The 15,366-nt window shown below is 39.4% G+C and overlaps 3 protein-coding genes across 8 annotated transcripts in view; 1 reads left to right on the forward strand and 2 right to left on the reverse strand.

Annotated features, from left to right (window-relative positions):
• LOC136422031 (serine/threonine-protein kinase 33-like) overlaps window positions 1-2,348 on the forward strand; it is a 51,654-nt gene extending 49,306 nt beyond the window's left edge. For all 6 annotated transcript variants that reach the window (XM_066409647.1, XM_066409651.1, XM_066409646.1 and 3 more), the window contains one exon: window positions 1-2,348. In XM_066409647.1, coding sequence (XP_066265744.1) covers window positions 1-204 — 204 coding nt within the window. In that variant the 3' untranslated portion in view covers window positions 205-2,348.
• Window positions 1,848-15,366, reverse strand: part of LOC136422029 (uncharacterized) — a 23,796-nt gene continuing 10,277 nt past the window's right edge. Inside the window, exon 8 of the mRNA XM_066409645.1 lies at window positions 1,848-2,356. The gene's annotated coding sequence lies outside the window, so the exon portion shown is untranslated. The remainder of the gene's footprint in view (window positions 2,357-15,366) is intronic.
• LOC136422028 (uncharacterized) lies at window positions 3,676-14,378 on the reverse strand. The gene is made up of 7 exons (XM_066409644.1): window positions 13,748-14,378; window positions 11,880-13,079; window positions 11,380-11,481; window positions 10,278-10,799; window positions 9,927-10,043; window positions 8,673-8,876; window positions 3,676-5,851 (listed from the first exon to the last, which is right to left on the reverse strand). Exons 1-7 carry the CDS (start codon window positions 13,788-13,790, stop codon window positions 3,912-3,914), a joined length of 4,128 nt encoding a protein of 1,375 aa, XP_066265741.1. The 5' UTR covers window positions 13,791-14,378; the 3' UTR covers window positions 3,676-3,911.

Consider the following 15,366-nt stretch of genomic DNA (forward strand, 5'->3'; position numbering starts at 1 on the left):
TCAACACCTGCGTCACCAATAAAAGAAAAGAGAAATAGCATCTCTCTAGGCACCCCCTCCAGGCAGGCCAAGCCGTCACCCCTCAACTCACCCCACACAACAGCCAAGAGCTTCAAGCCCTCCACACCCGGGCAGTTGCCAAAATCATCATCACCAGGGGGGAAACCAACTAATGGGAAAGTAAAGAAAAAGCCAAGTACATAGTAAAAGGTGAAAGGTCGGAGGTTAAAGGCCATATGTAAGATGTATAGGAGATTTTATGCATACAAAGCTTTGCTTTATTCTGGAAAAAATTGAAAATGCTGCAAAGTTGTGTTTTGTTAGTAGACTGGAAGTTTTATTATTTGAGTTGCAAAAAGCTTCTTGTTGTGAATTCTGGGGGGAAATATTTTCCTTAGCACAGTAAAATGGTCGTAAAGAATTGTGGACTGTGTAATAGAATATGATAATTTTATTCTGAAAAATGAATACGAAAAAGCATTCAATAGACCATCCTAAGATGTGTTACAGAAGTTGCACCAGTAAACTTTTTTATCGCTCTTTAAAACATTTTCTCCATGTTTTCATTGTGCTGCGTGTGATTCCAACATTTGTTATACAACTCCATTTTGAAGAAAGAATACATATTAATTGAACATTCCATGGTTTGACAATTGTTTTGGACTGTTCCATTCCAAGAGGTTTATAGGGGGCAACTTTACATTTGGAGAAAATCAAAGAACACTTGATTGTAAGAAAAGAAAGTGTCAAGGAGGTGAAAATGTTGCAGTTTGTGTCTTGTAAATGATTGAAATGGGACAGTCCAAACAGATTGGGTGAGTCAGTTTAACGTTCTAGAGGGAATCCAGCCCTTTATTCTGCTTTCACATGTGTTTGAATCTCAGAACAGAATCATATGGCCACAAATTTGGTGCTAGCTTTACTGACTGTTGAGAACACAGGTCATTACTGATGACTCTTCTCATGAACATGTATTTGATGGAATAGATTCCTAAAGGTACCCTACATATGGGATATTTCAACATTCAGTAGTATACAGGGGATAGATCATTAAAAATGAGGGTCAGAAATGGGTTTTGGTTTGGATGCATAGTCATTTTCACACTGATAAAAGGTGTTCATTAAAACCCTTGATTCATCCTCATGTTTGTACCTAATACAAGTGTGAGCTGAAGCTGCTTTGTAGCATTTTTTAACTTAAGAACTTTTTAGAGGCGATTTTGCACCAATGTAAATATTGTAGCTTGAACTGGGAGACAGATTTTAAAATGTGTGATAATCACCTCAAGTTGTGATAGACATAAAAGTTTGTAAACTAATTGTAAATATGTGACTGTGTTTTCTGTGGTTAGAGAATTTAGTGTTTGTTGGTCTTTACTTTCTGATCTCCTCAGAACTGTAACTGTGGAGGAACACAAAACAACTGTGGAGATGTTATGATGTGTATATGCACAATAACCGACTTAGCTGTAAAGTTTAAGTTGTGCTTCAGAGAAAGAAGCTCTGAGGTGAAAAACTGGTGTTCTGCAAGGTTAGATGTTAACCTTATCTGGTGACTCCTTGAAGCTGTAATTCAGTCAAGATCTGCAAGGAGACATTGCTGCACTAGGGAACTTGTTCCAGGTGTTATAATCCTACTACTGAGTCTATGGCTAAGGTAGAGTTGATTGACAGCAAAAGGGAACAACGTTGAACCAAAGGAAACATTGTGAAACCAATGAGACTGTATTTTTTGTAAGGTGTGAATATTTTGTGGAAGATAACGTAATAATGTATTCCGTCCATAGAAACAAACAACTTCAGTGATGTAACATACAGTATTCACCATTGTGACTACTATCTCCATCTGTACCATTATTTCACGGCTTACTGCAAGTTTTGACAGGGCATTCTCCAATTGTCTAACAATCGTAAAAGTAGAAAAATAATGTTCTTGTGACACAAACTAAAGAATATTTACCTGCCTGAAGTTTCAGTACAATATCTCCTTTGCTACCTTTCTCAGAACACCTTCCTGAATGGACTATACTACTCCTTGCCACAAGATGGCGCTGCTGCAAGGATGCAGTCCCAAACATGACTATGTCTGTATCCCCCCTTCATGACTGTTGTAGATTTTCTGAACCAGATAGCCTCCTTGATCCAGCGTGTCACATGAACATCATTTTCCTAATAGATGACCTACCAAACTTTTGAAGCTATTCATAAATTGTAAGAGTAGTTGACGACGTTTTGATTGAAACCACACAGCCTTGTACATGTACAGCTGTCTCCTGTGTTAACACACATGTAGACTGCCGTGTGACATTACTGCACAGGGAATAAACTGCTAAGTGTTCCTTTTTTTCCACAACACCTTGTCTGCGTTTGTTTGATGTAGATACATTGTAAAGATACAGTAAAATATGACTAGTACAATGTAGATACTGTGAGATATTATGTCATACCTGGGCCACGAAAACTTTTGGTACCGGTGTTCCAGGCTGGATAATAACTTGGGTTATCACATGGGTGTCTACTTTTATCACGCAGGTTTCAGTCAAATGATTTGAACGCAATCTACATGGGCCAGTTGCGCCGCTGTGGAAAATTTGATAACGGACTCGGACGGTGTTACACACTTTTGTTTGAGGACACAAAAATCTCTCAACTTCTGGTGCATTTTGCATTGAAATGTGTGTTTTCTGGGGAGGTTATGGCATAACTAATATACAACACTGAGAATTCCGCATCACACTTGGTCCCAGCCCTCCTGTGGGTCAGATCGCTCTCCGGCCTACGGGCGGTCAGGCTGGTACCTCGGTTGATACGGAATACACCATGTTATATTCTATATTTATATGTGCAACAATCTTTTTGTTGGGATTGAATAATGTACATTTATGAAAAGCTACTGTTCTATTTATTAAGCTTGGAGGTTACTCATATCTCAAGCTTCTACATCTTTTGAAGGGGATATAGGAGGCAGTATTTCAACACTGTGAGGGTCAGACTCTACAATCAATCATCTGCTGACATCAAATGCTAATGCATGATGGCTGTGGACACCATAAGGTAAGTAACTATGGAATGGTCTGAGACTGAACTGTCATAGAGGATCTAGTGAAGTATTTACTGGAAATTGATCTTTCAGAGGATTATCCTTCATTTTCGCCTTTGTTTTTTTCTTTCTTTTCACCACTGATGCTAGTTTCTCTCCTTAGTGCTGAAGTGCCATCAGCCTTTGAAATATACATGCATTTGACCAGGATAAATTTCCCAGTACAGTGAAACAGAGTAACATGTAAGTAGGTACTATAACGTCTATTCTAAAGCTATCTCTGGCCTAGATATGATTTCAAATGTCTTGATTTTATGATTGTTTACCTTTGTTTACTTCTTACTGGTAGTTGCAATTTCTGTTACTGGCATTTATCATTCAGTATTATCCATCTGTGCTGTTATTTGTTTGTTCTCACTACCTCCTTGGTCTATCTTCCAGGCCCTCCAATAACAGTCTTAAGCTACATTAGATTCTGTAGTCACTGTGCCTTCAAAAGCTAGTCCAAGCCTTTGGTAAGTACATTCATATTGTGTTACACTTAAAGTTTGATATCTGTTACATGTATCAATTATGACAAAGAAATATACTAACATTAGTAATATAGTGAACAAAAAATTAAATTGGGGTTTGACATTTTTAACTGCACTGTTTCAATCTCCAGTAGAGGTAACTGTTCAGCTGTATGTAATGCATACCCTGGGGACAATGTATGTAATCCACAATATTACACATTGTATATATTATACACTATATGTAATATACATGATTTTAATGTCATGTATGTCGTATGTAAATGTACACAATATTATGGGATAGAATTGACAAGTGCTCAACAACATATATCCTTAGTAATATCTAATTCCCTGCATCATTGTAGTTCAGCCAGCCTCTTAGCAATGTCCTCCTGTTCCTGCTTGTTTCCTGTCTCCATGGCGATGGGCATTGCTGATTGATAGTGAGATCTGGCCAGGTCCAGTTTACCCAGTGCCTCGTAGGAATCAGCTATGTTTTTATGTGCTGTAATCTGTGCTTTCTTGTCTCCACTTTCTTGTCTCAACCTCAGGTTCTTCTGATACCACTCCAGACCTGTCTCATACTCCCCCATCTCATCATGTGCCAGTCCCAGTCTGTTGTAAGCCACTCCCTCCTCATGCCTGTCCATCAACTGCCTGGCTAGTGCAAGGTACTGTTCATAATACTGGATGGCTGTATGTGGGGAGTGGAGTTGTTCCCTGTGCATGTCACCCATCTCATAGTAAACCGTCATCTGTCCATGTTGATCCCCTGTGTGCTGTGCCATCTGTAAGGCTGTGTTGAAGTGGGATGTTGCCTGGTCCAGTTTACCCAGTCTCCTGTATGCATTACCTACATTCCTGTGTGCTGTAATCTGTGCTTTCTTATCTCCATCATCTTGGCTCATCTTCAGGTACTTCTGATGCCACTCCAGAGCTGCCTCATTATCCCCCATCTCATCATGTGCCTGTCCCAGTCTGTTGTAAGCCACTCCCTCCTCATGCCTGTCCATCAACTGCCTGGCTAGTGCAAGGTGCTGTTCATAATACTGGATGGCTGTATGTGGGGAGTGGAGTTGTTCCCTGTGCATGTCACCCATCCACAAGTAAACCTTCATCTGTCCATGTTGATCCCCTGTCTGCTGTGCCATCTGTAAGGCTGTGTTGAAGTGGGATGTTGCCAGGTCCAGTTTACCCAGTAGCCTGTATGTATTACCTACATTAGTGTGTGCTGTAATCTGTTCTTTCCTGTCTCCATCATCTTGTCTCATCTTCAGGTGCTTCTGATGCCACCCCAGAGCTGTCTCATACTCCCCCATCTCATAATGTACCAGTCCTAGTTTGTTGTAAGCCACTCCCTCCTCATGCCTGTCCATCAACTGCCTGGCTAGTGCAAGGTGCTGTTCATAATACTGGATGGCTGTATGTGGGGTGTGGAGTTGTTCCCTGTGCATCTCACCCATACTAAAGTAAACCTTCATCTGTCCACGTTGATCCCCTGTCTGCTGTGCCATCTGTAAGGCTGTGTTGAAGTGGGATGTTGCCTGTTCCAGTTTACCCAGTCTCCTGTATGTATCACCTACATTACAGTGTGCTGTAATCTGTTCTTTCTTGTCTCCATCATCTTGGCTCATCTTCAAGTACTTCTGATGCCACTCCAGAGCTGCCTCATTATCCTGCATGTCCCCACAAGCTAGTCCCAGTCTGTTGTAAGCCTGCCTCTCCCTGTCCTTCCTCCTCAAGTCCTTGGTTATTTCCAACATCACTGTATAGTATCCATGTGAAATCTGTGGTTCTTGTAGCTGTCTTAGATGTAAATCACCCAGCTTACAGTAAATGTCCATCTGTTCAGTCTTGTTCCCTGTCTCCATGGCAACAGCCAAAGCTGATTCATAGTTAGTTTTTGCATCTGACACTTGACCTGACAGTGCTAATGATGAGGCCAGGTTTTTGTAAGCTACACAAATGTCAGTTTCATTTTTAGTTTCTACTCTATAGATAGCCAGAGCTCTCTCATGGTTCCTAAAGGCTTCCTGTTGCAGACCTAAGATGTCACATGTCAGACCCAGTCTGCTGTAGGCCTTGGCTTGTTTTGTGTCTTCTGACAGAGCCTGAGAACACTCTAACATGTTCTGGTAATACTGCAGAGCTGACTGTAAGTTGTGTAGTTTTGTCCTGTAGAGATCTCCTATCTGACAGTACAGGTCAAACTGCTGTGCCTTGTCTTCCATCACTGCAGGTGTGTTCATTTCCGCTAGGAGGGTCTCCAGTTCGCCCTGTGTTTCAGCAGGCACACCTAGATATTGGAAAGAAAAGTAGATATTGAAGTTCATTATCATTTTAACTTACTTGGTTATTAGGTCAAGTATTTCTTAATACCTTAGTTGATGGTTGAATATTGAAGTACTTTATAATGTTACAATTATTCTATTTATAATGATACATTTTACACATGACTCTAGTCCTACCAGCTACATTCATTTGTCATAATTTCTGATCCCCTTTGCACAGCTTACGGGGGGTGCCCAAACATCAGACTTTTTTTACGCGCTGGAACTCACGGCGCTCCATTGCTGGTTGCCAGAGAATGGTCATGTTTTAATGAATGAATTTTGAACACATTCATCTAAAGACCATACTTGGACAAGAAATGTATTCATACTATTCATGGGCCCTTATGCTCCGTGTTACATGCGGAAGACGCTGTGAGACATTTTCACAAATGTACCTTCTAATTTAGTGCTACGCCAGATAGTGTGCCTAACTTATTACGCTTTGGTAATTTTGCTCTCTTCGGAAGCTGGTGATGAAGTTTGGGAAATGTAAAAAAGGCTTGAAGTCTGCTATATTCTAGCTTTATTTGACCAGAAAATTTTGACTGTGTGCACTTCTCACGTCATGTGAGAAGGGCTATATCTAGCACATCCCAGCTCATGTTTCTCCGGCCCGACGTACGTATTGAATGCGGCCCGACTTACGAATTCATTACAAACTAGAGTTCCACAAACACATTATCTTCGCCAAATAATCAAGGCTTATTATGGAAAGTGATTTATATTTACGTGCCTATCACCCCCTGCAAATTTGATCATGCACCATACCATTTGGACATTATGATTGGGCGAATGAGTCCAGTTAAGATAGGGTTAAAATCATTTGGTGGTACAGGACTAGTATATGTGTAGAGTGTGCTGATATATGTTATAACTGGTCATGAAAAAATATGAGTATGTTGATATTATATGGGCCACAAAGGTTCGATATGGCAGTGTTGAAAGTTGAAAGTGATGATGAAATAGTACAGTCAATACATATGAATAGAATAAATCTGGCACGTTTTTAGGTGTTTCTAGTCAGGCTTTCCATTTTGTCCCTATTTCGTTATGTCGCCAACCGTGTTGAACAAAAATGCTTAAACTGAACGCGTCAAAAACCAGCAGGACCCACACCTCTGCTTGGAGAATAGTTTATTTATTTGACCTACATGTACGTTTATGCAAGGCTATCTGTTTACATGACCTGACACTGTCCCATGTCCCATTGAAAGGCAGTGGGTTAACAAACTTTCCTTACTAATTATGCAAATAAGCTCCTTATTTGCATAATTAGTCATTGATAATGTAAAGCACCATCCGAGCTCTCTACATACCAAACATCACGACGATCTGTCAACCCATTCTCAAGTTATTCATGTCCGAATGTCAAAACAAAAACACCCACTGCGGTTCTTAACAAGCCGCTAGGGGGCCAAAATTTACAGAACTTACTTTCTGTGGCATGAACTATCTACCACACAAAAATCATGACCATAGCACTTTCAGAAAATATGCCCCTAAATTTTGAAGCTCTGCTGCAGTACCTTTGGTACCCGCTAGAAGGCCCATTATCGAACTTGACCTTCCTTTCTGTAAATCCTACCCATCCACTAAATATCATAAGGATCCATCAACAGCTTCTTGAGTTATGTTGTCCACAAGAAAATTCACATCCACACAAAGCCCGCTGCAGTACCGACGGAAAGTGCCAGGAGAACCATTTTTGAACTTGACCTCCGTTTTCACAACATCTACACACCTGCAAAAAATCATGAAGATCCATCAACGTTTCCGTCACTTTTTTTGCCTACATACAAACACACAAAAATGCTAGGTCCACTGCAGTACTATTGAAAAACGCAAGGTAAACCATTTTCGAACTTGACCTTCCTTTACACAACCACTACACACCTACCAAAAATCATAAAGATTCATTGAAGTTTTCTTGAGTTATGCTCCTGACATACATTCAGACCCACCCAACAGATTTTTCAACCGAAAACATAATCCTCTCCGAGTACAAGTACTCGGCGAAGATAAAAAGCGACAACGCTTACATCAACAATACTCCGTCCCTACTTATTGGGAAATATCTTCGCCATCTCTATATTCAGTTTCGTTTTCATGGACGGTACCAATCACATGTTAGAGCTTAACAAAACTGTGCGTTGAATCGTTCCGCCACCATCACGGCCCCAAAAAATGGCGGGAAAACAACGTCGTCAGACGACAGCAATGTTAACGTTGTTTTTCTTTGGTCGGTTTTCTTCTCAACAAACACTTAAAGACCCAAATTTTTAGTGTTTTATGAAGTTATTTTTCTTATGTGTATGAATAAGCTGTGTGACTTATGTATCTGCTTGGCACAGGTCGTATATTTAGGTGCCGGGCCGTCTAGCTACGCAGTGACCCTCTACTTAGCGCTACCATCATTATTGTCAAAATGCTACTTTTCGACAAAACAAGAAATGAATTATATATATATATATGTCCACATATGTTTTGAATGTAAATGACAATTATGTGCATGAACTTGGGTTATTTACCTTCCTTATCAGCATAGTCATTGGACACAAACACGGCATACTTAATATGCAAAATAAGATCAGTAAAAAATCTGTGCGATGTCAGGGCGCATGCGATGTTAGGGCGCCCCCGTTAAGTTTTCACAGCAAGAAAAAAGGCATGCTGTTTCTTTTCAGTATACTAGATGATGCAGTTGACTGTCCACTGCCACCCTGTCATCTTGATTTAGGAAATTAGAACACAGTGACTGTCAAAATAGCACTACAGTGACTGTACCTGTAAGTGAGTCAGGTCTGCTGGGTCCCGATCTTGGAGTGCGGGATTTAAAACCAGAATCTGATGACTTAGAACCGACGGAGAAAGTTCTCTTCCTGGGTTGTCCCATGAGTTGTTCCAGTTCCCTGATGTCCAGTGAGACCAGGTCTGAGATGTCCGGTGGTACATCTGTGTCGTCAGGTGCTTCTGTAGTCTGTTGATCATCTGTGTGTGCAGTGAGGAAATACCAGCAATGCTAAAATAATGCTTGTAAATGCTTGTAAGACTTGTAACTGCCAGAATTATTTGTTTTCAAATGTTACTTGATGCTACAATTTTATTATAGTTTTCTAAGTTTAAAGCTATATACTTTTACATCTAACAAAAGTGTAATGACTAACTTTACACTTTCCAGAACATTTTGTTTGTTGGAAGGTTTGCTCTTCTTCCATCAAAGAGGCAGGAGTCTGACTAGCTTTATGTCATACCTATATTTTAGCCAAAACCGTGTCCCAACCATTTCACAACCACAATACATGACTTACATTTAACCAAGCATTTCAAAAATGCTTTGATCCTAACCTACTCCCTAATGTCCTGACCACTAGCCGCAGACTGCATACAACCTTTTGACAAATTCCCAACCGATTGCAAACTCTATATATATTAACAAATCAAAAGGGGCATAACCAGCCGTAAAAGAGGGGTAATTTTCGCTTTGAATCAGAATGATCCAAACTTCTATGTCACTGAGGGATCAAATTGGGGTCACATGCAGTTACAATGTAGCTTCACTAGTGTAACAGCTTCTAGGGTCATCAGTGTTTTTGGTTCCATGACGCTTGTGGGAAGGAGTGGTTCGCACACCTTCTGGTAGTAGTCATCCCAGATGGGAATTAGTTAGCACACTGAGTCAGCACACTATTAATCTAAAGATGAGGGACAAAAGTTGGTTGGGAACTAGTTGGGAGTAACTTGGCAGTGATTGTAACATTGTTTGGAGTGAAATTTGACTCCCAACCACGCACTGACCACTGCTGACTTACTCTCAACAGCCTAGTTAGCCAACCAGTCCCCAACTATGTCCCAACCTATTCCAGACCTCCCGTCCACAGTGGAATGTTTTGTATCTCTATAGTATGAATGAATCAAGTGCTCAAAAAGTGAGAAATGTACAAAATTTTATGTATGTGTATTGTTATTGATATACATGTTACCACTATCTTTGGCAGTAGTAAATTCAATATCATACTGAAAATATTAAACTTTGGTAACCTGAGTCTGTAGGTTCTGGACTGGGTTTAGTGGTTGGCTGATCCTGAAGCTCCATCTGCTGAATCTCAGCTGTAAGTGCAGCTGTCTGGTCCACAGAAGACATGGATTGAGACTGGCCTGACTCATCAGAAGGGAGGGGATGATCATAATTAGACCTATATTGAAATACTTGACTAAGATTTGACTAAAATTGTGTACAAACTTCAACAATGTGGACCCATTCAAATGATTATATTGTATGATATGCAAAAGACAAAAAAATATTATTTCCTGGTACATGCTTTACAGTGTTATTTTGGCCAGTAATATCACTTAAAGCAACCCCTGCTGAATAATTTCAAAATCTCTTACCATCTAGATCTGCTCCTCTCTGGAAGTCTGCCTCGTCAACCTCCACATGTACATACAGCGGCATTCCTCCACATATCTCCACCAACTCATGGCTGATGTACTCCTCAGTCAGGATGGCTGACAGACTCCCATCTCTACAAGCTGTCACAAACTCTACCTGGTTCTGTCTATGGTCAAACCTCAGCTTACAGAGAACACAGCCTTCACTCACCTCAAGTATTTCAGCTTTTAGTATTTTCACATTGTTCATTGTCTCTTTAAATCTGTCCTTATTGTTCAATACATCTCCTTTGAAAGACTCATTGATGATATGTAAAAGGATATCCTTTCCTTTTTCACTCACTGTGTCATCCATCACTTCAGCTTTTGATTGTTCGTACATTTCCATTCTTTCTTTGAATATCACACTGCTTGATACATGTTGGCCTTTTGTGAATATCTCTTTTAATTTATCTTGAAGTATTTTCTTTCCTTCCAAGGTAGTGTTTTCTAGTGTTTTAACTGACAGCTTTACTTTCTGATCTGTAAAAAATGGCAAAGTTAGTAATTGAATGAGTTTCAATTCAACATTCTTCAAAAACGTCTTCTGTATCATACTATAATTAATTTTTCTCCTCTTGTGGTTATGTTTCTTTTTAGTCATCTTATAAATGCACTCAATTTGCATTAAATTGACTTCAAAACAAAGATCAAACAAACTTCATAATTAATCAAATTTAGCAATTTGGGGAAAATATCACTGTTAGTGAATTTTACAGTAATAGGTGAGTTATTCTAGCAGAAATTGTACTTGATTTAAAATGTGAAAAGTGACAACATTTCTTGTACACGTGTTGAATGAAATATTTAAACAATAACATTGATTGCTACAAATCTTTCATGCTTGTTGAATTTTACTTTAGAACAATTTTATGTATATCTTATTTGTCATTTAGCAATTAAGCCACAAAACCTGTTCACAGATTCTAAAATTATCGATGGAGCAAATTACACAAAGCCACTCTGATTATCTAAAAAGTAGAAGAATAACTTGATTACCTAGTACATGTAAACCATTTTGAATGCTAATTATATTGTAGACGAATGTTGCCTGAAGTCTTACCTAGTTTCACAACCTTCCTGTCCTTTTCTAGATCTTCATCCCGTACTGACTCTGCACTTCTCTTTCTCTTCTGGGCTTGAACAGTCTGTTGTGTGTCGTCATCTGGGCATAAATGTGTACAAATTAAACAATGCTAAGGATTTAGCTGTTATGGCATTGATATTGACAGTCAAAACTGGCAGTCATATTTCATTGTTCAATCTGTTCATTGTCTCAGGTGCTACTGTTTACTAAGTTAAACCATTCTTCAATGTTATCATTTCCTTCCAATATTTGCATGTCTGTAAACTTCAGTATAGTTGTTTGCAACTTCTTATGCTGAATATTGATTTAGTTTTGTCTGTCAAAGAAATGAAATACTGAATATGCAATTTTTCTATGTAGCAAAGTTATCATTACATGATCATGATAGCAAAAACTAACATAAATGTTGTAAAAGATGTTGCTTTCACATCATGTAGACATAGTCAAACAACTTTACTATCAAAAAACTTTCTCACCTCCTCCAAATGCCTGAAGGAAGCGCTGATGAGACTCCTTCCAGTATTTGGACTCCAGTAGTCTTTGTTTGAGTGCTGCAGCCCTACTGAACTCAGCTTCTGACATCTGCAGAACTTTCTCAATCTGATCTGCCCAATGTCTGACATCTACTGTGTCATCACCAGTGATTCCAACTGCAGAGTGGTGAAATTCTGGTATGACCTTTTTGACCAAGGTCGCAAGTCCTGATTGGTCAGATATGAGGACTGGCACACCAGCCGCCATGGCCTCCAGACCAATCAGACCAAAGGGTTCTGTACGGGAGGGCATGAGAACCAGGTGGGCCTGCTGCATGTCTCGGCAGATGTCTTCCTGGGTGCCATGTGGGAGAAGTGTGGGGATCAGATTTCCTGAGTTGATGCTGGCTTGGAGAATGTTCATACTGGCCTGATACTCCTCTTCACTGACACCACAGATCCGCAACTGGATTCTCTCATGACTTCTTTCTGCCACCCTTGCCACTGCCTTTGCTGCAAAGTCAAGACCTTTCTGCTTCTCTACTTCATTAACCCTGCTGACTAACAGAACAATTTTCTCCTTTGTTTCCCTGTACTCAACTGTAGTCTTTTGGAACAAGTCTGCTGGTTCAGGCAGGAAGAGGTAGTGAATTGGCCTCTTGTCTTTGGGAATTGCAAGAAATGTGTTTGTAAAATGGTCGTGTATCTGGTGTCCAACAGAAAACACAGTATCTGCCTTCCCTGCGTCTTCTCTGATGGAGTCTTCCTTTCTTCCTATGCCCATGGCCTTCTCCTCTTCCTTGTACTTCTCAGTGTTCTCTGGTATTGTCTTGATGACAAGACTGATGTTTGCTTGGGGGAAGCTCTGTTCCTTGATAGCTGCCGCTGCACTGCTAGTGACACCAGCGTGGCCCACAATCCACCCTACATCCTGTGGGAGACTGGGATATCGGGCACGGTGGTCAAAGGTCAGCCAATCCAGACTGGGTGTCCTCGTGTCTCCCTGACGGCGAGACGGAAAGATGAGCTCCACTCCATCAGCCTCAGCACACTTCCTGTCCTCCTCTGTATCCTCCAACACCAGGCTGTAGACTTTCCTCCCTGCTCCTGTCAGGATTTGAACCACCTGTCGGTTCATGGTGGAAACATCTTCTTCTTTGGATGTGGCATACTGGTCAGTTACCAGCAGGACTGCTTTGGATTCTGATGAAGTAAATTCACACAGTTAGAAAAATCCTAACAGTTGTTCAGGGAATCATTGCTGTTAATAAAAATTAATGTAACTTTCTTCAAGTTATGCCAGACTCTGCTTTGTGTCCTACATTTTATATGTGAGCCTAATGATTGTCAAGAAAGAAGTTCACTGTGACTATTTCCCTTCTACAGTGACCCATATTGCATTGCTGAATAATTAGATGTGAATGGATCGAATTGAGCCATAGCAGTTAGATATTAGTCTAAATCTAACCATTAATCTTGTGAAGTAAAATTATTCATCTTTTGTAAGTTATAAATGTCTTTGAGTAGTAAATACAATGCCTGCTGTAACTTTGGTGGACTTTGACCTCCAAACTCATTTTTCTTTTTATCAATATTATTGCCTTTTAATCGTAGCAAAAACTTACTAATAGCTTTATTGACTTGTTGATGTCTGACAATGAAGCTTCATGTAAACATGAGTAAAAGTGAGAAACTTTAACTTTTGTATTTTGTGACTGCTGGTGAACTTTGATCTCAAATAACTTGATTTCTTGCTTTGTGCAGTATTGCCATCTGATGTTGACAATAAATGTTGAAAAATGAATATATCATTTGAAAAGAAAATCTAGCTTGCATGCTTACAAAGAAAACAGACAACTGAAAGTCCTCACCTTTTCTGGAAGAGTTGTTTTTTGTCAATCTTGCGGCAGCCATTTTGTCTTAGTTGTGATATTTGCCTGAACTGTGACCTTGGAATGCTGGGTAAAGTTGACTGATTGAAGTTAGTTAATATTTACCAGTCATGTGATCAAAAAGTTTGCTGACCAAACCATCATAGTGTATATTTGGCAAGTCAATATTATGGTGTTCAGGGCTTTGTACTCAGTAATGTGAAGGCTCTACTGAGTCATAATGCTGATATTCCCCTTCTGTTTGTTGTCACACTTGTGAAGAATTGTTTCATCACACAACAGTTGAAAAGTCATTAAGCTTGATCCTCCCCCCTCCCATCATTTATGGTATCAGAACACAGTATTTACCTGGACTGTGTTGTAGTTTGGGTAAAAAGTAGTGCATCACAGAACTTATGTCATAGAGGTTCTTCTGTGCACATCAGCAAAGCATTAACTGTGTTGAATGGTAGAAGAACTCATCAGATTTGAGACTGTATGAGCGGGATTATGATGTTTGTTTCAGTCTGCGTAAATTTGCACCTGGATATGGTTACTGTCAACCGCTGAGTCAGCTACTGGGGGTCATATGAAATTGGCTTTTAAAAGGGAATTGGCAGACAAATTTGAGCTCATTTACACAAATTTTGTAGATATTTGATTCTTCTTCTTTCATAGTGAACCCTGCTATAGATTTTGAGGCACTGAACATTCTTACTTTGGGGTCCTTAACAATGTAAATCCTCATAGGGGAAATACTGTGCTCAGTATATTCACAAACCTCTGCTTATGTGAAACTTGATTTTTAGGCAAAGGCAAGGACCCCAAGTGTAAACTGGCATTAACTGTATAGCAGAGACCTTTCAGTGATGTTAGATTTGGTTCCTTATTGGAAAACTATCATAAACTTGAACTTCACTTGGTGATGATATAATGTTTCCTTACAGGAAAAGTCTTCAGTACTTGTAAAGGTCTTCACTTTTATTGATTATTGCCTATGTTACAGTTTAATATTTGCATTTTCCTGCCACATTTTGTTGTGCAGTTTGCAGATCTGTCCTTGGTGCTGAAGTGCCATCAAATATAAGATTTGTACATGTGTTAGTTACAGACATCTTTTGATTAAACGATTTCCCATTCAACAATTTATTCTTTATAGGCTAGAAATTATTTAGTTCTGTTTTCTGCAGTCTAATGTGATTCATGATACTTTGCCTGTATTCTTTTAGCTTACTAAATTTCAAATTGTTAAATTTTTTTCTGTAATTCCAAAAATGTTCAAAAAGTTGTAGGTTGCAGATGGGATTTTTGAGGCCTGTCTTTGCTTGCTTATGTCCCTTTTTGTACAGTTTGATGTTTTTGTCCTTGGTGCTGAAGTTCCATCAAATAAAAGTTTTTGCACATGTGTAAGATACAGACTTCTTTGATCATGTAGAAAAGTTACAAAACTTAAGTCAAGTCAATATTCCCAAAACAGTTATTGAGAAGCTTTTGAATATTAAAAGTTGGTTATTTTTTTTCAACAAATTGAAAAATAAACCAAAGTACATGATTGTGATTTCTGACAATAAGATAACAACTTTATATCAAAAAAGTAAAAGCTACACCAATATGACACA

This window comes from Branchiostoma lanceolatum, chromosome 16 (genome assembly GCF_035083965.1).
Source record: "Branchiostoma lanceolatum isolate klBraLanc5 chromosome 16, klBraLanc5.hap2, whole genome shotgun sequence".
Taxonomy (NCBI): Eukaryota; Metazoa; Chordata; class Leptocardii; order Amphioxiformes; family Branchiostomatidae; genus Branchiostoma; species Branchiostoma lanceolatum.

Bases quoted from the DNA above. Each gene is read 5' to 3' on its own strand.
- LOC136422028 (XM_066409644.1), bottom strand. From the start codon at position 13,790: ATGGCTGCCGCAAGATTGACAAAAAACAACTCTTCCAGAAAAG. The intron at 11,482-11,879 runs GTGAGAAAGTTT...ATTTATGCCCAG, and splicing joins CCTTCAGGCATTTGGAGGAG to ATGACGACACACAACAGACT. The intron at 10,800-11,379 runs GTAAGACTTCAG...CATTTTTTACAG, and splicing joins CAGGAAGGTTGTGAAACTAG to ATCAGAAAGTAAAGCTGTCA.